The sequence below is a fragment of the Nelumbo nucifera genome, chromosome 2 (assembly GCF_055504915.1).
Source record: "Nelumbo nucifera cultivar China Antique chromosome 2, China Antique-T2T, whole genome shotgun sequence".
NCBI classification, from domain to species: domain Eukaryota; kingdom Viridiplantae; phylum Streptophyta; class Magnoliopsida; order Proteales; family Nelumbonaceae; genus Nelumbo; species Nelumbo nucifera.
Window position 1 is genome coordinate 96,400,791 of NC_142650.1, and position 18,488 is coordinate 96,419,278.

The 18,488-nt window shown below is 36.7% G+C and overlaps 1 protein-coding gene across 3 annotated transcripts in view; it reads left to right on the plus strand.

Annotated features, from left to right (window-relative positions):
• DFC (DHFS-FPGS homolog C) overlaps window positions 1-18,488 on the plus strand; it is a 99,471-nt gene that overhangs the window by 31,308 nt on the left and 49,675 nt on the right. For 2 of the 3 annotated variants that reach the window (XM_088897597.1, XM_088897598.1), the window contains exons 6-10: window positions 7,229-7,289; window positions 7,444-7,527; window positions 17,730-17,786; window positions 18,103-18,163; window positions 18,441-18,487. In XM_088897597.1, coding sequence (XP_088753723.1) covers window positions 7,229-7,289; window positions 7,444-7,527; window positions 17,730-17,786; window positions 18,103-18,163; window positions 18,441-18,487 — 310 coding nt within the window. The remainder of the gene's footprint in view (window positions 1-7,228; window positions 7,290-7,443; window positions 7,528-17,729; window positions 17,787-18,102; window positions 18,164-18,440; window position 18,488) is intronic. The other variant, XM_088897599.1, reaches the window with a different exon arrangement.

Genomic DNA, 18,488 nt, shown 5'->3' on the forward strand with positions numbered 1-18,488 from the left:
AGTGTTGGGAAAGGAACCAGAGGAGAGATTAAACTTGAAAAAATAGAATTGGAAGTTACACTTTTGAGGGTGGAGATATCTTGTAAGCAAAAATCAAGTGTGAGATGTATCAAAGAAGGAGATGGGCATACAAAATAGTTTCATAGGATAGAAAATGGAAGGAAAAAGGAAAAATTTTATATTGATGTTGGAATTGAAGGATGAAATACTTACTCAAGAAGAAGATATTGCAAACGCCCTTGTGGATCATTTTAAATCAATCTATAAGAAACCAGTAATAAGGAGATGGAAGCTAGAGGGAATGGAATGGCCAACACTGTAAAGTACTTTTGAGTAGAGATTTGGAGAGAGGTTTTGATGAGAAAGAGGTAAAGAATGCAATCTCTTCTGTGGATCGTTCTAAGGCACCAGGCCCTAATGGTTTTATCATGGCTTTCCACCAAGATTGTTGGGAGTGGTTAAAAGGAGATCTAATGAAAATGTTTCAGGAGTTCTTTCATAGGGATTTTATTAATATGGGTGTTAATGTAACTTTCATCGTATTGATCCCTAAAATGCCTAGTGCTTGTCATGTTTGAGACAATGCCATAAACAACTTTGAAGATCAAGTCATATGGTTTGAAGTTCTAGAATCTATTACTCAAGATGTAGATTGTAAACAAGAACTAGACCAACTATACTTGATTTAGTACGGATGGAATTAGTATTGGAAGAAGTGGAAAGATGAAACTTCTCATACTCCTCACGTGTTATAATTATTAACTAGCAGGGACCCGTGTGATGCATGGGAAAATCTGAATGATTTAATAATTTTATTTACTATTAATTAATAATAAATTAATAATCAAAATTTGTTGTTAATTAACTAAAAGTATTCAAAGTTATTGTTAATATCTAAATTTTTAATAATTGTATTTTCATTTAATGTTGATTTACAAAAAACAATTATTTTTAATTTAATATGAACAAATATTTTTTTAATAAATTTAGTTTTATTAATAATTTATAGTAATTTTAATAATTGTTATTTTTAAATGAAATTTTGATTAACTTAAAATAAATAAAATAGTTACAAAAGCCAACATTTTTATTAAGTTCACTTATAATTAACAATTATATAGGAATGACAACGGGGTGGGTTCAGGGCGAGGCACCCCATCCCTGCCCCTACCCCATAGTCAAGACAACTCTACCCCATCCCCGCCCCGTCCCTAGTGTCAGGCGGGTTCAAGGCAAGGCAATCACTCCTCAATGTCGGGCGAGTTCAGGGGCAAGGCGCCCCACTCCTCAACAAGGACAGGGAATTCTCGAATTTCTCCGCCTCGTCTCCAGTATTGGGCGGGTTCAAGTAGCGGAGTAAATCGGGTTGTGCTGGGCCGAGCCTTGGGCCAGGCCAGGCCGTGGACGAGGCCAAGCTATGAGAGGTCAATTTTTAAAAAAAATTGAAAAAGGTTTATATTTTTATTTCATAAGATTTTTGATGTATACAATTGTTTATATATACAATTAGACATATCCATGGGCTACGTAGCTCGACCTGACCCGTTATTTTTCATGCTTGGACAAAATTTTAGGCTCGTGGGCTCGAGCTTGGGCTTTCTCAAATAAGCCCAACCCGTTATATAAAAAAGTGCTTATGCTGCTTAAATTATTAATAAATATCAATTTACTATTAGGAAATATAAATTAGTTTATTAATTTATTAAATTATTACTAAATTAATATAATATTAGTTTATAAAAGTATACTGAAAATAAGACATTTTGTGTACAGATCGGGCTTCGGGCTCGGGCTCGAGCTTTATATAAGGGTTGGGCTCGGGCAAAAGATCTAGGCCTGATGGTTGGGTTGGGCTCGGGCTTAGGCTTGTACATTTTCTATTGATAAAGATGCCCGTGTTAATTATACAACTATGATTTTTTACAAATTAAAATTTTTATTTAATTCTAGTCTAGTATAAAAAAATATATAACATTTCTATACATATTAATATAAAACTTGTTATTTGAATATTATATAATAATATTTACCATATATGCATATAACTTCCAAGTTGAGCTTAATAGTGGTTGTTTAGTTTGGGCCCTATCCGCTAAAGCCGTCATTGGACTCCAAAAGTTTCATACCCAATTAAACTTCGGATTGATTATCCCTGATAATGTGCGGGCATGGTGCATATCTCAGCTAGACCTAACTCAAAATAAAATAGTTGCTTGAGCCTGCAAATTTATAGATCTAATCGGGTTATGTTAAGTTATAAACGATTTGTTACTTTTTATTATTAATTATTACAATATTGTTAGCTATTAAAATATTGTAATTATTAAATTACTGTATTTATTTAAAATACAGTAATTTTTGGAAGTTATCATATTTTCAGAAATATTGCTAATTTCTTGGCTAAAACTAATTAAATGTAATTTTCTAGTAATTAAATATAAGTTTTTGGTAATTAAATGTAATTTTCTACTATTTATAGCTTAAATTATAAAAAAATAATTATTGTTAATTATATTACTATTAATAATTAAAATACATTATTTTTTCATTAATATTTAGTAATATTCAGTATTTCATCATTTATTTTTGCATATTAGTCACTACAAAATTAATTCGCATTTGCTTTCGGTAAAAATAAATTAAATGACTAAATAAATACCATAGTTAAAAAAAATACAACTAATTTTCAATATTTTTCAATAATTTATGGCTTTGGTATTTTTTAATAATTTTTGGTATTTTTTATTAAGCAAATACTATTAATTGTACTTTTTAATTATTTTCACTAAATACCCTTACTAATATAAAATATTGTTAATTTTCAATATTTTTTTAATTATTTTTAGTATTTTAATTATGTTTAGTTTTTCAGAAATTTTCGGATTTTTAATTAATTGTTGGTATTTAAAACTATCAATTAATATTTTTTATTAGTGTTTATTAAGGTCTTAACTCATAAGTTATCTAATAATATTATTAAAACTATCAATTAATATTTTTATATTTACATTTCGTATTTTTATTAGCGTTTATTAAGTTGGATTTTAAGTGTAATTGAAACACATTTTTAATATTTTCTATGTTTTGTTAACATTTATTTTTAGTGAAAGTTTAGTGGTTTTTAAATTTATAATTTTTTATTGTTTAACCTCAACCTATTTATATTATTTGATTTATATCATGGTTTTCAAAACTGGACCGGACCTGAAAAACCTGGAACTGTTTAGGTGACCGGTTCCGTTTTACCCCAGAACCATTATCTTGCAAAAAATTGTTGGTTTGGTCAGTAAACTGCTGACCCAGGCGGTCAAACCGTTTGAACTGTCCAACGGTTTTGGCCATTTATTATTTTTAATTTTTTTGTCTAAACAGGCCGTTCGTTCGGTTTGAATGGTTGGACTGTTTGACCCGGGAACCGGACCTCCAACTGGTTCATTGTCTGGTTCGGTTTTAAAAACCTTGATTTATATTATTACTATTTCTCTCTCTCTCTCTCTTGTAAATGTAATAAATAACATGCAGTAAAATAAACTGCCTTTGAAAACCCAAAGGTCTCTCTCTCGTAAATGTCTTTTTTAAATGTAATAATAACATGCATTAAAATAAGAGGCCTTGGAAAACCCAAAGGTCTCTCTAATAGTGTGCAGCTTTATTAATCTATTCAAGATGAGAAATGGTTACTGTTTTATATTTTTAAAACAAAAGAAAATAAGAAAAAATGCAAAAAATGGAGAAAATAGATAAATAGACTCTCTCAAAGGAGGGATATGCTGACATGGAACGCCCAATTTTAATATATATATATATATATATATATCCTTCTCCCTCCCACCTAAAGCAGATGCTCCACCAACTGGTGTAAGATTACTAGAATGGTCTCCAACTGTAGCATCATTAGCCCAAATGGAAGGTGAGACATACAAGTCAGAACAAAACTTAACCATATGTCCTTTATGTCTGCAATGGCTGCATTCACGCACCTGCTTATGTCAACCACCACTTGTGGCACCACCTCTAACTTCCTCCATATTTGACACCACCATGACCACTACTTCTAGCAACAACTATAAAATTTGGGTTTATCATTTGAATCATTCAAGAACTATCGGTGCAAGGGAACTCAATAAGTCTAATTGCCAATCTCAAGAACTAATCATCCAATCAAAAGACCACAGCTTGCTGCCCACACTAAGACCATCAAACAATCATCTTGTAGGCAAAGATCATGACTGTCACCACACCCAAGTTACTATAAAATCATCATGCACAAAGGGGCACACTGCATAGCACAAACACTTATAGAAATTTCTACAAACACCACAGCTTCAAAACAACCTAATCACGAACCATCTAGTGCTATCTACCTCTCACATTTCAAGAAACATGGAAAGAGTAAATGACCACTAGTCTTGAACCACAATAATGTAATCAGTGCTTAAAACACTTATCACCACAGTAATTTCTCACAAGCACCTCTGGTTGTGAACCATGATTGCAAATGAATGTGTTTGGGAAATTAGGAAATCTAGATGTAAAGAGTGGGTCTACAAACTAAATCTAGAGAAAGCCTAAGATATGGTAGATTTGGGATTTTAGAGGAGATTTTGAAAAAAAAAAGTGGTTTTGGAGAGCATTTGAGGTTGTGGATAAGGACCGCTTAAGGTTAAGGACTTCTTCCCTGCTAGGAAAGGTCTTAGGCAAGGTGATCCCATCTCTCCTTTCTTGTTCACTCTAGTTGTTGGTGTTCTAAGATGCCTAGTGTTCTAAAAGTGCAAGGGGCAATTTTCGCTCGAGGCGCAAGGTGTAAAAATACAAAAAAAGATGCCAGAAAAATTAAAAAGAAATGCAAAAAAATAAAAAATATTAAACATAATATTAATAAAAAATATAAACTTTCATTTTAAAATAAATGTTTTAGAAAACCTATTATCTAAAACTAAAATACATAAACAAAACATGTAAAGCGTATTCAAATGAAAGTTTAAAAGTAAAATCAAACATATAAAACATTTTCAAGCATGTAAAACCCACAACCTCTTTTCTTCCTCAATTGCGTTACTTTAAGCAGCTAATGTGATGTAAAATATATTGTATTTCTCTATGAGCCACCTTTGTACCAAGCCCCTCGAGGCAAGCCCAAACAAGTCCATGTTAGGGTCTTTAGTTTGTAGTTATCACACAAAAGATAATGATTTTATAATTTTATTGCCTTTTAAGAAGATATTTTATTAGGGTGAATGAATGAACTACATTGGCAAATAGGGGGTTCTCAGAACTTCGGTTAGCGAGCAAAGCGAGAAAAAATAGCTGCTTCAATCTAAGGAGAAAGAGGGGAAAGAAACACAAGAATCTTTAGAGGGGAAAACCGAGAAAAGGAAAGCCTACGATAAAATATTCTGATTAGGGTGGCAAATTGGTCAAAAACCTCGACCTTATTTAATGATTTTATAGTGAATGTCATATCTAGGGAGTGGAGGCTGATAACTGAATCATCATATATAATTCAATCACATCTCTATTGCTAGACTCGACCTCTTGTAAATTAGATAAAGCTCAACTTTGACAGTAGCAACATTGGCAACCCAGGGCCATCGAGTGTAAGGGGAATATTTAGCCATCATGATGGTGCTATTATGGCCATGTGTTCAGAACTGATAGGCAATGGAAACCCATTGCCAGCAGAGTTTTCATCTTTACTCCATGGATTAAGGTATAGTAGATCACTCAATGGCTTAAACCTTGAGTGAAAGGTGATTCAAGTAATGTAATAAGATGGATGCAAAATAACAAACTGGGGTCATGGTGGTTCAGTCCATGGTTCGCAATTTCAATACAGTGGACATTTCATCAAGTAGAGATGGGGAAATTTTGGAGATATTTCACTAAGATATTTGGGAAATATAAAAATTCAAGAAAGTTTTCTAGTAACATGGAATCAATTAATAAATGTTTAAGGAGTTGTTAGAAGAAGTGTAATTGCACACCCCTAAGGCTCAGAAAAACTATAGCAAAGAACTATATAAACCAAATAGGAGAAAATTAAAACTTTAATAGGTACTCTTTGTTTGTTGTCTCCCTTTTAGTCTTTCAGCCATCTTCTTTTCATTAAATGTTTTTATTTTCCATTTGACCTTTTCCCTTCCTTGTTATTGTGTGTTTTGATTAGATTGAGAATACTCTTTTGTGGTTACACACACTTTTCTTTTTCTGTTGAATTGTAGTGATTTAGTAAGTGAACCATATTAAAATAGTAAGCTAATTATCTATTCGCCAACATTGGTTTTTTTAGGAAAAGATTTTTACAAAATCTTTTTTATTTTTGTAATGGGCCTTAATCTTTTATTTTTTATGTTCTTTGCTGTAGTGGGCCTTAATCTGGTCTTTATTCTTTCTTGTGTGATATTTTTTAATTTTCTGCCCAACTAGGGGCCTCTCTGTAAATTATTAAAGTTTAACTTAATGAAATAGAATTAGGGGTGTAAGAGAGAAGGTTATGTTCGAAAATCTCTCTCTGAACCCTAGTTGCCACCACTTTCTTCTTCTTCTTCTTCTTCTTCTCTCTTCTTGAAACCTGATTTCTACTGCTTCTTTTTGATTTTCTGCAACTTTTTGAACAGTCCTTTCTTTTCAAAAGGCTGTTTTTCTTCTGCTGTCAAAATGTTGATTTTTCAAGTGAGTCCTTATTTTTCTTGTTTTAATACTCTATATATTAATGTTGTTTATTTCCCATATAGTTTTTTGTAGATCTGCTCACTTTGGTTACAGTGTTTTACTGTAGTTTGTTGGGTGCCATAGCAGGTTCTGGTAATATTTTATTCATTGATCCTTCAACAAATTTTACAGGTTCTGGTTATATTTTATTCATTGATCCTTCAACAAATTTTACTTTATTTTCAAAACAAAAGAAAAAGCATTGATTTATTGATGTCACCTTGCAATAATTTCTGGATTTTGATGTGTTGGACACCTGGATACTTGGCACTCTTGCCAGATTCCATGGTAACACTGCTTCGAGTTGACTCAGAACTTAACATTGTTGATTCAATGTATTACTTACACTCTAAGTTGAACGCAGGAAGAGACTCAATTTGAACTGTATTTGGTTAAGACATGAATCCTTTGCTTGTAACTTTTGAACTATTTATTGGCTGTCTTCAAACTGTTTCATGCATGTCGTTTTAAATTGTTAGTTCATAGCTTTGTTGTTACTAATACTATATTTATTTAGGTTGGATATTTCAGAAGATAAATTTCTGCAGTACTTCTGGGATTGTTGGAACCAGCTAAAGGTATTTATTTGTATTTCTCTATAATCCTTTCAATTGTTCACTGGATAATCAGCTGGATAATTTGTAGGCCAATTTCTTTTGGTTCTTTTCCCTTCTTCATGATGCCATTTTGACATAAAATGAAATTAGTTCTCATGGAAATTCTGGGTTGCAGGAAAATGTTACAGAGGACTTGCCAATGCCTCCATTGTTTCAATTCCTTACTGTATTGGCTTTTAAAATTTTTGTATGTGAAAAGGTCAGTTACATTATCTATAATATTTCTTTGTGCCTTAGAAGTTTTCTCTATAACTCTACCTTAAGCATGTCTTGTTGCAATTATGGTTTGTTGTTTTGACAGTGATAAACATTTCACCTTGAAGAGTTGGAGAAATTTCGGAGATATTTCACTAATTTCACTGAGATATTTGGAAAACTTAAAAATGATGAAAGTTTTCTAGAAATGTGGAATTAGTTAATAAACCTTCAATCACCAATTCCCTATTTGTTCTTGTTGAGTTTTGGATTGATAACATTTGTTTTTATTTACAAAGCATGGTTAAAGAGTTATTAGGCCCAAGGGCCTGTTTGTTTGCTCTGAAGTTTGACATCTGAAAGTACAATAATTACATTAAGAGGTATGTTGTTCTGAATTCTGAATTCTGAATTATGAATTAGGAAAATTATCAAATATCCATTTTGACTCCATATATGAGAGCTTTTGTTTGTCTTTTTGGGGGTAACTGTTATGGGCCCGGACGTAGGATCTCGTCACGGGTCGGTCCACGGGGAAAAGCTCCTGTTTTCCCTTGTTCCTTCCCTTCCTAGCTGAACCTATCTTGGCATCCTAGAGGGTGATTTGTCCAAGAGATCACCGAACTCTCCTTTTACTCTCTTTCTTGACTGGAAATCTGATATCTTTATTCAATAATTTCAGCTCCTTAAATAGGAGATTACAAGAGGTAAGAGTCCTCCTTGTAGGAAGACTCCTTGATAACTAAACTGTTTACAGATAAGATAGATAAGACTCCTAGATAAGACTAACTAAACTGCTTACAGATAAGATAGATAAGACTCCTAGACAAGACTCCCTACTCAAGAAGGATAAAAACTCCCTAAGATAAATTAGACTGTATACTAATCCTTATTGGAACAGATAAGATAAGAGTAAGAAAGCAGATAAGATAAGGATAAGGTAAGATGAACTATGGCTAGCTAGATAATCTGACGAGGGTCCCACGTTACTGCTGCTGCTGGCGGTGGTACTTCTCCCCCACGAATGCATCCATAACATTACTCCCCTCCTGGACTACGAGCTTGTCCTCAAGCTCGAAATCTGGATGTGTCTTGGAGTTCAGTCAAGGGAATCCAGGATAGGTGGAATGATTTAGCCCTCCTGGATCCGGTTCCAATGAAGGGGGTTCATTCTCATCGTCCTCTTGTTCCACCAGGAGGCAGAAAAGTCTCTTGCACTTGTGCCCTGCTGAGTAGAGTTCATCACAACTAAAACACTGTCCCCTCGCCCTGCGTTCCGCCATCTCAGCCCTGGACAAGTGCTTAATAAGGGGTGCAACAACGCTGCTCCTCTCACTGGATGCTGATCTGGAATTGTGGCTCGTCTGTGGTTTCCGTTCTTGGTTGGCTACTGAAGACGGAGCCATTCCGAGTGGTTCCGGGGATTCCCATGCGGATGGAGGCCGCCCCATACTGAAGGTTCCGCGGCTGAGCTGCATCTTTCGTTCGAAGGCGTGAGCTAGATTCATGGCTGTAACCAGGTTGGGGGGGTGTTGCATCTCCACATCCACCCTCAAGGGTTCTGCTAACCCTACGGTGAACATGTCTACTTGCTGGTCCGGTCGTACTGAAGCTGCTCTGGCAAGGAGGGTGTGGAATTGGTGCTGGTATTCAGCCATCGTTCCCGTCTGTTTGAGGTTGATCAGTTCACCTAACGGGTTGCTCGTCAATGGGGGCCCAAACCTGAGGAGGCAGTAGGATTTGAATTGGGTCCAACTGAGCCCGGGTTCCTCCTGCTCCAATTTATAAAACTAGAGTTGCGCCTCCTCCGTCATGTGGAATGCAGCCAAGCTTACCTTGTCGCTGTCCCCTGTTCGTTGGTTGCGGAAGAACTGCTCGCATCTGTACAGCCATCCCAAAGGATCTCCGATGCCGTTGTATGAAGGGAACTCCAGCCTGCTGTACTTGGGAACGACCGCGGCTATCGCCCTGCTGTTTGCCGGACGACTCCGTCAAGTCTGGTCGGCGGCTGTTTGTGGTTACAGCCCCTTCTGGATTCCTCTCCTTGTTAGAGAAATACGATTCCAGCAAGCGTCGCAACTCCCAGACATCGTCTTTGACCTCACGAACCTCCACGCTGGTTTCCACGAGCCTATGCTCTAGTTCGTGGACCCTAGATGATAGCTGCTCCAGATCTTCCATGACGGTTGGCTCTGATACCAAGTTGTTATGGGCCCGGGCGTAGGATCTCGTCACGGGTCGATCCACGGGGAGGGTGATTTGTCCTCCCCTTCCTATGCTCCTGTTTTCCCTTGTTCCTCCCCTTCCTAGCTGAACCTATCTTGGCATCCTAGAGGGCGATTTGTCCAAGAGATCACTGAACTCTCCTTTTACTCTCTTTCTTGACTGGAAATCTGATATCTTTATTCAATATTTTCAGCTCCTTAAATAGGAGATTACAAGAGGTAAGAGTCCTCCTTGTAGGAAGACTCCTTGATAACTAAACTGCTTACAGATAAGATAGATAAGACTCCTAGATAAGACTAACTAAACTGCTTATAGATAAGATAGATAAGACTCCTAGATAAGACTCCCTACTCAAGAAGGATGAAAACTCCCTAAGATAAATCAGACTCTATACTAATCCTTATTGGAACAGATAAGATAAGAGTAAGAAAGCAGATAAGAAAAGGATAAGGTAAGATGAGCTATGGCTAGCTAGATAATCTGATGAGGGTCCCACGTTACTACTGCTGCCGGTGGCGGTACTTCTCCCCCACGAATGCGTCCATAATAGTATCATTGGAAAACAAAAAGTTGTATGATTGCACTTTAAGAAATAAGAGATAAGAGGAAACGAACACCCATTTTTTCTCTTAAAGTTAAAAGATTCCTCTTAAGAGATAAGAGTTAAGAGGAAACGAACAAGCCCTAAGAGTGTTTACTTAGTTTTTACAAGTAGACAACTTACTAAGGGCATACTTATCTTTGTATTCTGTTTTATTTATGAGTATATAAGCTAATGAAAGGGGTAGTCAGACCTGATTTTTGGCTTCTCCCCATTCTCTTCAACTTTTCTCCTCTTCTTTTCTCTTCACAGACCTTCTTTTTCTTTCTTTCTCTCTTTCACAGATTTTATATCAAAAATAGAATTTTTACACTTTTCTACTTGGTATTAGAGCCAATTTAGGGATTGTTTGAGCTGTTCCATTATGCACCCCTAGATAGGCCGACTACATGATGAGGTAAAGTGCTGATCGAGGACTTAGGTAAGCTCAGTTTTTTTGGATTTTTTGGTGGGTTTGCAATCCTTTATAGAAGGGCTAGGGTTTATCACCAAAATCAGGAAGAACTAGAGGAAGGGGAAGAATCTTGATTTAGTAGGACTTTTCAATTTTGACATAGGAAGTGGCACTCTAGCTTTTTAGGGTTTCTAGAGGTTTTCTAAAGAGGGTGGTTCAAGTGCCAGTCTTTTTAGAGGTCTCTGGAGTGAACGGCAGCCTCTTTTCTTCCTTTTCCCACTCCCATGGAGAAGGGAATCTTTGGTGAGAAGGGCTTTTAGGGTAAAAGTGTTTGAGGTTCCTAAAATTAATTTCCTAATCTGTTCTGAGTGTTATGGAGGGTTGTGGAGTTGAAAACAAATCTACAAGTGAAATGGGACTAGGTAGAGGAGGTGCTGGTTCTTCGAGGCTAGGACCATCACTACAATCAAGTTGGATGGTACAAACTACTTAGAATGGTCACAACCTACAAAGATTGGAGCTTGTGGAAAATTGGGGTATGTCACTGGTGAAGAGAAACCAGTTGAGAATTGGGCTAACATAACCAAGGGGATTTGGGATGGAGTAGCAAAAACTTATTCATAGAGTGAGAATGTTGCTTGAGCCTACTAGTTGAGAAACCAGGTGATTGCTACTAGGTAGGGAGATAAGTTTGTCGCAATTTATTTTTCAACCCTCAAAATCTTATGACAGGAGATAGGTCATTTGGAGATTGGTTTGAGAAAGTAGAAAGATGTATCAACTTATTAGAAGCTGATAGAGAAGAATAGGGCAATTGAGTTTCTAGTAGGACTTAACCCTAAATATGACATTGCACGACAACATATTCTTTCCCGAGACAATTTAACTCTTTCTCAGGCATATGCCTTTGTGTTTGGAGAGGAGAGGAGGAATATGATAATGAGAAACCTAGGCCTTAACAGTCAGCTATGGCTAGCACAGTGAAGCCTAAGTTGAGTAGGGATAAGGGTGGAAATGAACTTTGGAAGGACAAGAAGGACTTGATTTGTGACTATTGTAAGAAACCTAAACATACTAGAGATACCTGTTGGAAGCTTTACCCACTATTGTAGGACTACCTACTATAGCTTCTCTAGAGTCTGTTGTAGTTAGGGCTATCAACGAGTCGGGTTTGGGTCGGAACCAGCTGGAACTGGAACCGACCCAACATGAAATGTTGAAGACCTGGACCCGGAACCGGACCCAATAGGGTTTGTAACTTTTGGACCGGGAACCAAATCGATCGGTTCTCAGGACAATCTGGTTTGACCCAACATACTTGATTATAATAAATAAAAAATAAATATTTATGTTTAATATATATTAAATATTCTATATATATTATATTATATATTATATGTATAGTATATATATAATTTATTTAATGTATTATACATTATATATATATATATATATCGGGTTGGGTCTGAATCAGTTTGGGACTAGGTGGAACCGGTTCCAAACCGATAGTAATTGTGACCCTATATCAGGACTTGGAACCAACCCGTCAGTTTCAATTCTCGGAACCAGAACTAGCCCAATTGGTTCGGGCCCGTTGGGTCGGACTCGACCCATTAACAACCCTAGTTGCAGTAGCTATAGTGAGGGCTGAATTGGAGAGATATGGGTAGTTTTTGAGTCATAGGGATACAACCAGTCCTAGCTCATTATCAAGTGGATAACAAGGTACAAGTGGATCAAGAGGTAGCCATTGTACTTTGTTTGCACATACAAGTAGTTCACATGCCACTGAAAATTATGCATCCACTATAGGTAAGGGGCAACTTCCTTGGATTATAGACTTTAGAGCCTAAAAGCATATAACGAATATTTCTGCCATCTTCTCTTCATACCACCTTTGCTCTGGCAAAGATAGAGTTTCCACAATAATGCCTATGATAGCACAAGGAGGTTGATTCCACAACAAAGGGACCCACATCACTCCCTATCAGTTCATCGGAGATTCTATGTTCAATTGACATAGACCTAGGTATGCCTCTTGTTTCTTATTATAGTTTAGTTCCTACTGATACTACTACCCTTGCTCCTAACACCATTGCAGATAACCTAAATCTCCCTATTGCACTACAAAAAGGGAAGAGAAAGTGTATTGCTTATTGCATCCCACATTGTCTTTCCTATAGTGGATTATTTCCTTCCTATCGGGCCTTCCTTTCCTCCCTCGACTTTGTGTCTATGCCCAAGAGTGTTAGTAAGGCACTCTCCAAACCTGAGTGGAAGATAACTATGTAGGAGGAAATGAAAGCATTGATTAAAAATTGGACATGGGAGATTGTGGATTTACCTGATGGCAAGGAGACAATTGGATGTAGATAGGTGTATATAGTGAAGTACAAGGCTAATGGAAGTATAGAAAGGTACAAGACGAGGCTAGTTGCAAAAGGGTACACTTAGACTTATGGCATAGATTACTTGGAGACTTTTTCACCAATGGCAAAGATGAGTTCAGTCTGGATTTTCCTATCACTAGCAGCTACGTACTCTTGGCCCCTCTTCCAACTTGATGTGAAGAATGCTTTTCTTAATGGAAACCTGCAAGAGGAGGTGTACATGGATCTTCCAGCTGTTTTTTACAGTGATGTGGCTAAAGGAAAGGTATGTAGATTAAAGAAGTCTTTATATGGTTTGAAGCAAGGTTCAAAATATCGATACAAGGCGATGCCGGTAGCACGTATCGGCTTGTATCAGTACTGTTTTTTTTTGTTTTTTATTTTTATTTTTTCAAATCTGGTTCAGAGGCGCCGGTCTAAGGCCAGTCTGCCCCTTGAACCACTTGCCGACCCAAAACACCCCTTATAGGGGCGTATTGGGAAGGCTCCGATATGATACGTATTGGCCGATATGGGCCGATACGTGACTATATTTTGATCCTTGGTTTGAAGCAATCACCCAGAGCATGGTTTGATAAATTTAGAAGTGCATTGATTGTATTTGTCTATAGTCAAACTCAATCTGATCATACATTGTTTGTGAAAATGAGGGGATCATTATTGTCAATAGTGATAGTGCATGTGGATGACATTGTAGTCATAGGAAATGATCTAAGTGAGATTGATACCTTGAAGAAGAACTTGCACAAAGAGTTTGGGATTAAGGATCTTGGGGAGCTGAAGTATTTTCTGGGCATTGAGGTGGCAAGGTCCAAGCATGGGATATTCATCTCATAGAGGAAGCATGTTTTGGACTTACTACAGGAGACAAGGAAATTTGGGGCAAGGGTAGTTGATACACTTATTGATCAGAACCACAAGATAAATGCTTCAAAAGGTGACCTAGTGAAGGATGTTGGAAGGTATCAATGATTGGTGGGCTGGTTGCTATACTTATATATGACACGACCAAATATCTCTTATGCAGTGAGTGTTGTGAGTCAATACATGCATGCCCTACAAGTTCAGCATTGGGAGGTAATCTAGTTTCATGGAAGAGTAAGAAATAATTTGTTGTAGCAATGTCAAGTGCGGAGGTTGGATACAGAGCCATGGCACATGGTGTTTTAGAGCTCCTCTAGGTCCGATCCATGTTAGGGGAGATTGGAGTTGAGGCCGAAGAACCTATGATGCTATACTGTAACAATCAAGCAACAATTAACATTGCCCACAACCCAGTTCGACATGATAGGACGAAGCATATAGAAGTTGATAAACACTTTATAAGGGAAAGGGTAACATCTGGAGAAGTGTGTTTACCATATGTTGCATTTGACTTGCGGCTTGTTGATGTTCTTACAAAAGGTGTTGCAAGAAGCAAGATGGAGCATCATCTACGTAACTTGGGAATGTGTGACATCTATTCCCAACTTGAGAGGGAGTGTTGAGTTCTGGGCTGATAACATTTGTTTTTATTTACAAAGCATATTTAGAGAATTATTGGGCCCAAGGCTCATTAGTTTATGTTTTATGCTAAGAGTGTTTACTTAACTTTTACAAGTAGCCGACTTACTAAGTGCATACTTGTCTTCGTATTCAGTTTTATTTATGAGTGGATAAGCTAATGAAAGTGATGGCCAGACCTGATTACCCTAATGTATAAAACTGAATGATAGGCAAATTAATCCAGGATTACCCTAATGTTAAGATATTACTTTCTTTTATCAATATATCCAAGAAAATATGTAATAGAATCTGTTCTTGAAAATATGAAGTGTAGAAATTTTTGAGATGTTTTGCTAGGCTCTACACATCATCTTAATGGTGGACTCTTTCCTAGAGGGAACAATATCATTACCCTTCATAAGACCATCTCAATGGCAACACCCTCAAGTTTTGAGCTATTGGTAGCCTATTGGAGAAAGATTGCTGTGGGTAGGCTCCACAGGTTGCTGAGTATCCTGCCAAAGTCTTATTTAAAAGGTATAAGTGAAAAAGAAAAACAAAAAGGGAAACAGCCCCAGCCATTTGATCTAGAGGCCTGTCCCCCAAGAGAAGCTTGCCTCTAAAATGCATAGCTTCCTTTAGGCCTCATATTTGCAAGCATTATGGTAAGTTGGCCAATTAGTGTGGATGCTTAAAGTGTTAACTTGGGAGGAATAATGGAGGAAAAGTTTTGACCTGCAACTAAATGGAAGAAGCGGTTTAGTTTCGAGTCTAAGTCATTCATCTTCGAAGAAGGCAATGGTGATGCTAGAAGGTAAGCTTGCATTGTGGTTTCAAGGATTCCTAGAAGTTGCTTAACAAATGAATCTCTCTACAGACTGGTATACTAGCAACGGAAGGTAAAAAAAGATTCCTTGTAAGATGGTAAGAAGAATGGAAAAGGGCAGCAATCAATATTGCCCCCAACTACTTCTTGCATCTTCATTGAGCAGACTACAGCTGAAAAAGAAAAAATGAAGATGCAAGAAGCAGTTGGGGGCAATATTGATTGCTGCCCTTTTCCATTCTTCTTACCATCTTACAAGGAAGCAGTTGGGGAGGAACATCTATCAAAAGGCATCAGTGATTTTAAAATATTCAGAATAGTGGGGTGAAAGAAAATGATATGGAATAGTTCTAAGGAAGATTAGGAGCGCAGATTTGTGATAACAGCAAAAAAGAAAAAGGATTAGGGACTGGAATGGTGTAGTGATATCATAAAGGAACAGTTGCATATAATTTCTAATATGATGGTGAATTGGTAACCCCCTTTGCTCGTTCCAAAGCCATTCTTGACATTTTGGGAAGTGAGGTTGACATCTCAGCAAAGGTGTTGATGGCAAAAGGATCGATAATGGTTGAAAAATGTAACCCTCTAAGCAACTTGAAAGAAGTGCTACTAGAGGAAAGGATTACCATACATATTATAGGTATGCCCTTTAATTTCTGGTCTAGAGAGGTTTTGGACGCATGGTTCACAATTTCAACATCGATGGATATTTAGCCTTGCAGAGATGGAGAAATACTGGAGATATTTCACTAATTTTGGTAAGACATTTGGAAAATCTAAATAATTAGGAAAGTATTTTAGAAACATGGAAAGTATTAACAGTCCTAATAACATTCCTTACATTACTACCCTTCAAGTTGGGCTTTAGATATCTATCATTCCCAACTTGGTACAGATATCCATATGTCAGGTACTTGAAACACCTTTGGGGAAAATGTCACCCAACTGATCCATAGAATTCACATAAGGAATGCAGACTTCACCAACTTCAGGTTTCTCACAAATGAAATGTTTGTCGACTTCAATGTGTTTTGTTCTTTCATGCATTACAGGATTGTGGGCAATATTGATTGCTGCCTTGTTGTCACAACACAATGACATTGGGTTGTGAATTTCAACTCCCAACTCCTTCAACATATTCTTTAGCCACAAAATTTCTGCAACTCCATGTGTCATGGCCCTATATTCTGATTCTACACTAGACCTAGCAACCACAGTTTGTTTCTTGCTCCTCCAAGTTACCAAGTTTCCTCCAACAAAGGTGCAATATCCTATAGTAAACTTCTTATCATCAATTGAGCCTGCCCAATCTACAACAATGAAGACTTCTACCTTCAAATGGCCATGCTTGGAAAAGAGGATACCTTTTCCAGGAAACCTTTCTAAGCTCTTTAGAACATGCTTTGCAATAGAAAGATGAGTAGTCCTGGGAGCATGCATATACTGGCTCAGCACCCCAACAACATAAGAAATATCAGGTCTCATCACGGACAAATACAACAATCTTCCAATAAGACTCTAGAACTGCCTTACATCAAAGAGGAGCTCACCACCTTCTTCACCAAGCTTATGATTACTATCAATTGGAGTATCAACAGGCTTAACTCCAAGCTTACCAGTGTCTTGTAGCAGATCTAGGATGTACTTCCTCTGAGAAATAAATATACCTTTGTCTGATCCCGCAACATCAATACCAAGGAAGTACTTTAAAGGACCTAGATCTTTGATATCAAACTGAGCCCCCAAGAATTTCTTTAACTCCTATATCTCTGATTCCCAATTCCTCGTAACAACAATGTCATCCACATAAACTATTAGAATGACCACCTGGTTCCCTTTTCTCTTAACAAAGAGTATGATCATTCTCTGACACTGTCTAAAACCAACATGCTTGATTGCATTATTAAATATGTCAAACCAAGCCCTTGGAGATTGCTTTAGACCATACAATGACTTCAGGTGGCAAACCTTGCCTTTTTTTCCTCTGAAGCAAAACCTGGAGGCTGAACCATGTAGACCTCCTCCTTGAGGTCACCATTTAAGAAAGCATTTTTGACATCTAAATGGTGCAATCCCCAATCAAACACTACAGCAAGGGATAGGAGGGCACAAATGGAGTTTATTATCTATATGATGATGTTATTGTTAAATTGGTCCAATTCTTTTGCAATTTATCCTTTAAGCAAACACTCAACAATTTACTTCATAAAATAAATTTCCTCTAATATTAATTACTCAATGGGTACATCCATTATTAAAATAAATATTTGGTTGTTCATAGGTTGATGTTGCAATTATTGAAGTTGGCCTTGGGGGGACACTGGACTCAACTAATGTGGTATATATCTCTTCCTATGCAATCATCCAAATTGTTCTATGAAATTTTGTTTACTTTTTCTTATTGAATGTGGTATCATGTTTTTTATAAGATCTATGAAAAACACAACAGCAAAAGAACTCCTTTATTCTTCTCTCTATCCTTTTTCAATAACAGTGGAAATTGCATTATGAACCTTGCAGTCATGGAATTTGCTTTTAAATATGTACATATCAAAGAACCTATTGTGTGTGGCAGCACTTCTTTAGGGATGGATCATAAATTGCATTAGCAAATGAACCCTGCAGTCATTGGATTTGCTTTTAAATATGTACAGATCAAAGAACCTATTGTTTGTGGCATCACTTCTTTAGGGATGGATCATATGGAATCATTGGGTATGTGCCTTTTGTTTTTATGTCCTTGTTGAACATTCTTTGCCTCATTTGTTGATGAGTATTAGTTCTCATATGTGCTCCCAATAATCTATTATTAGGCTGATGCTTATTTTCTCATGTATTTTCTATCATGCAACTTAATTCTCCCAAGTTTCATTAGATTTTTCTTGAACCTCCCAATAAATCATTTCCATTAAAAGGCACTTTTAAAAAATTCTGGACAACCAGTGTGCATGAATTGCATTGAGATATTTAATGAACTAACATATATATGCAGGAAATACCCTTGGAGAAATTGCATCACACAAGGCTGGAATTTTTAAGG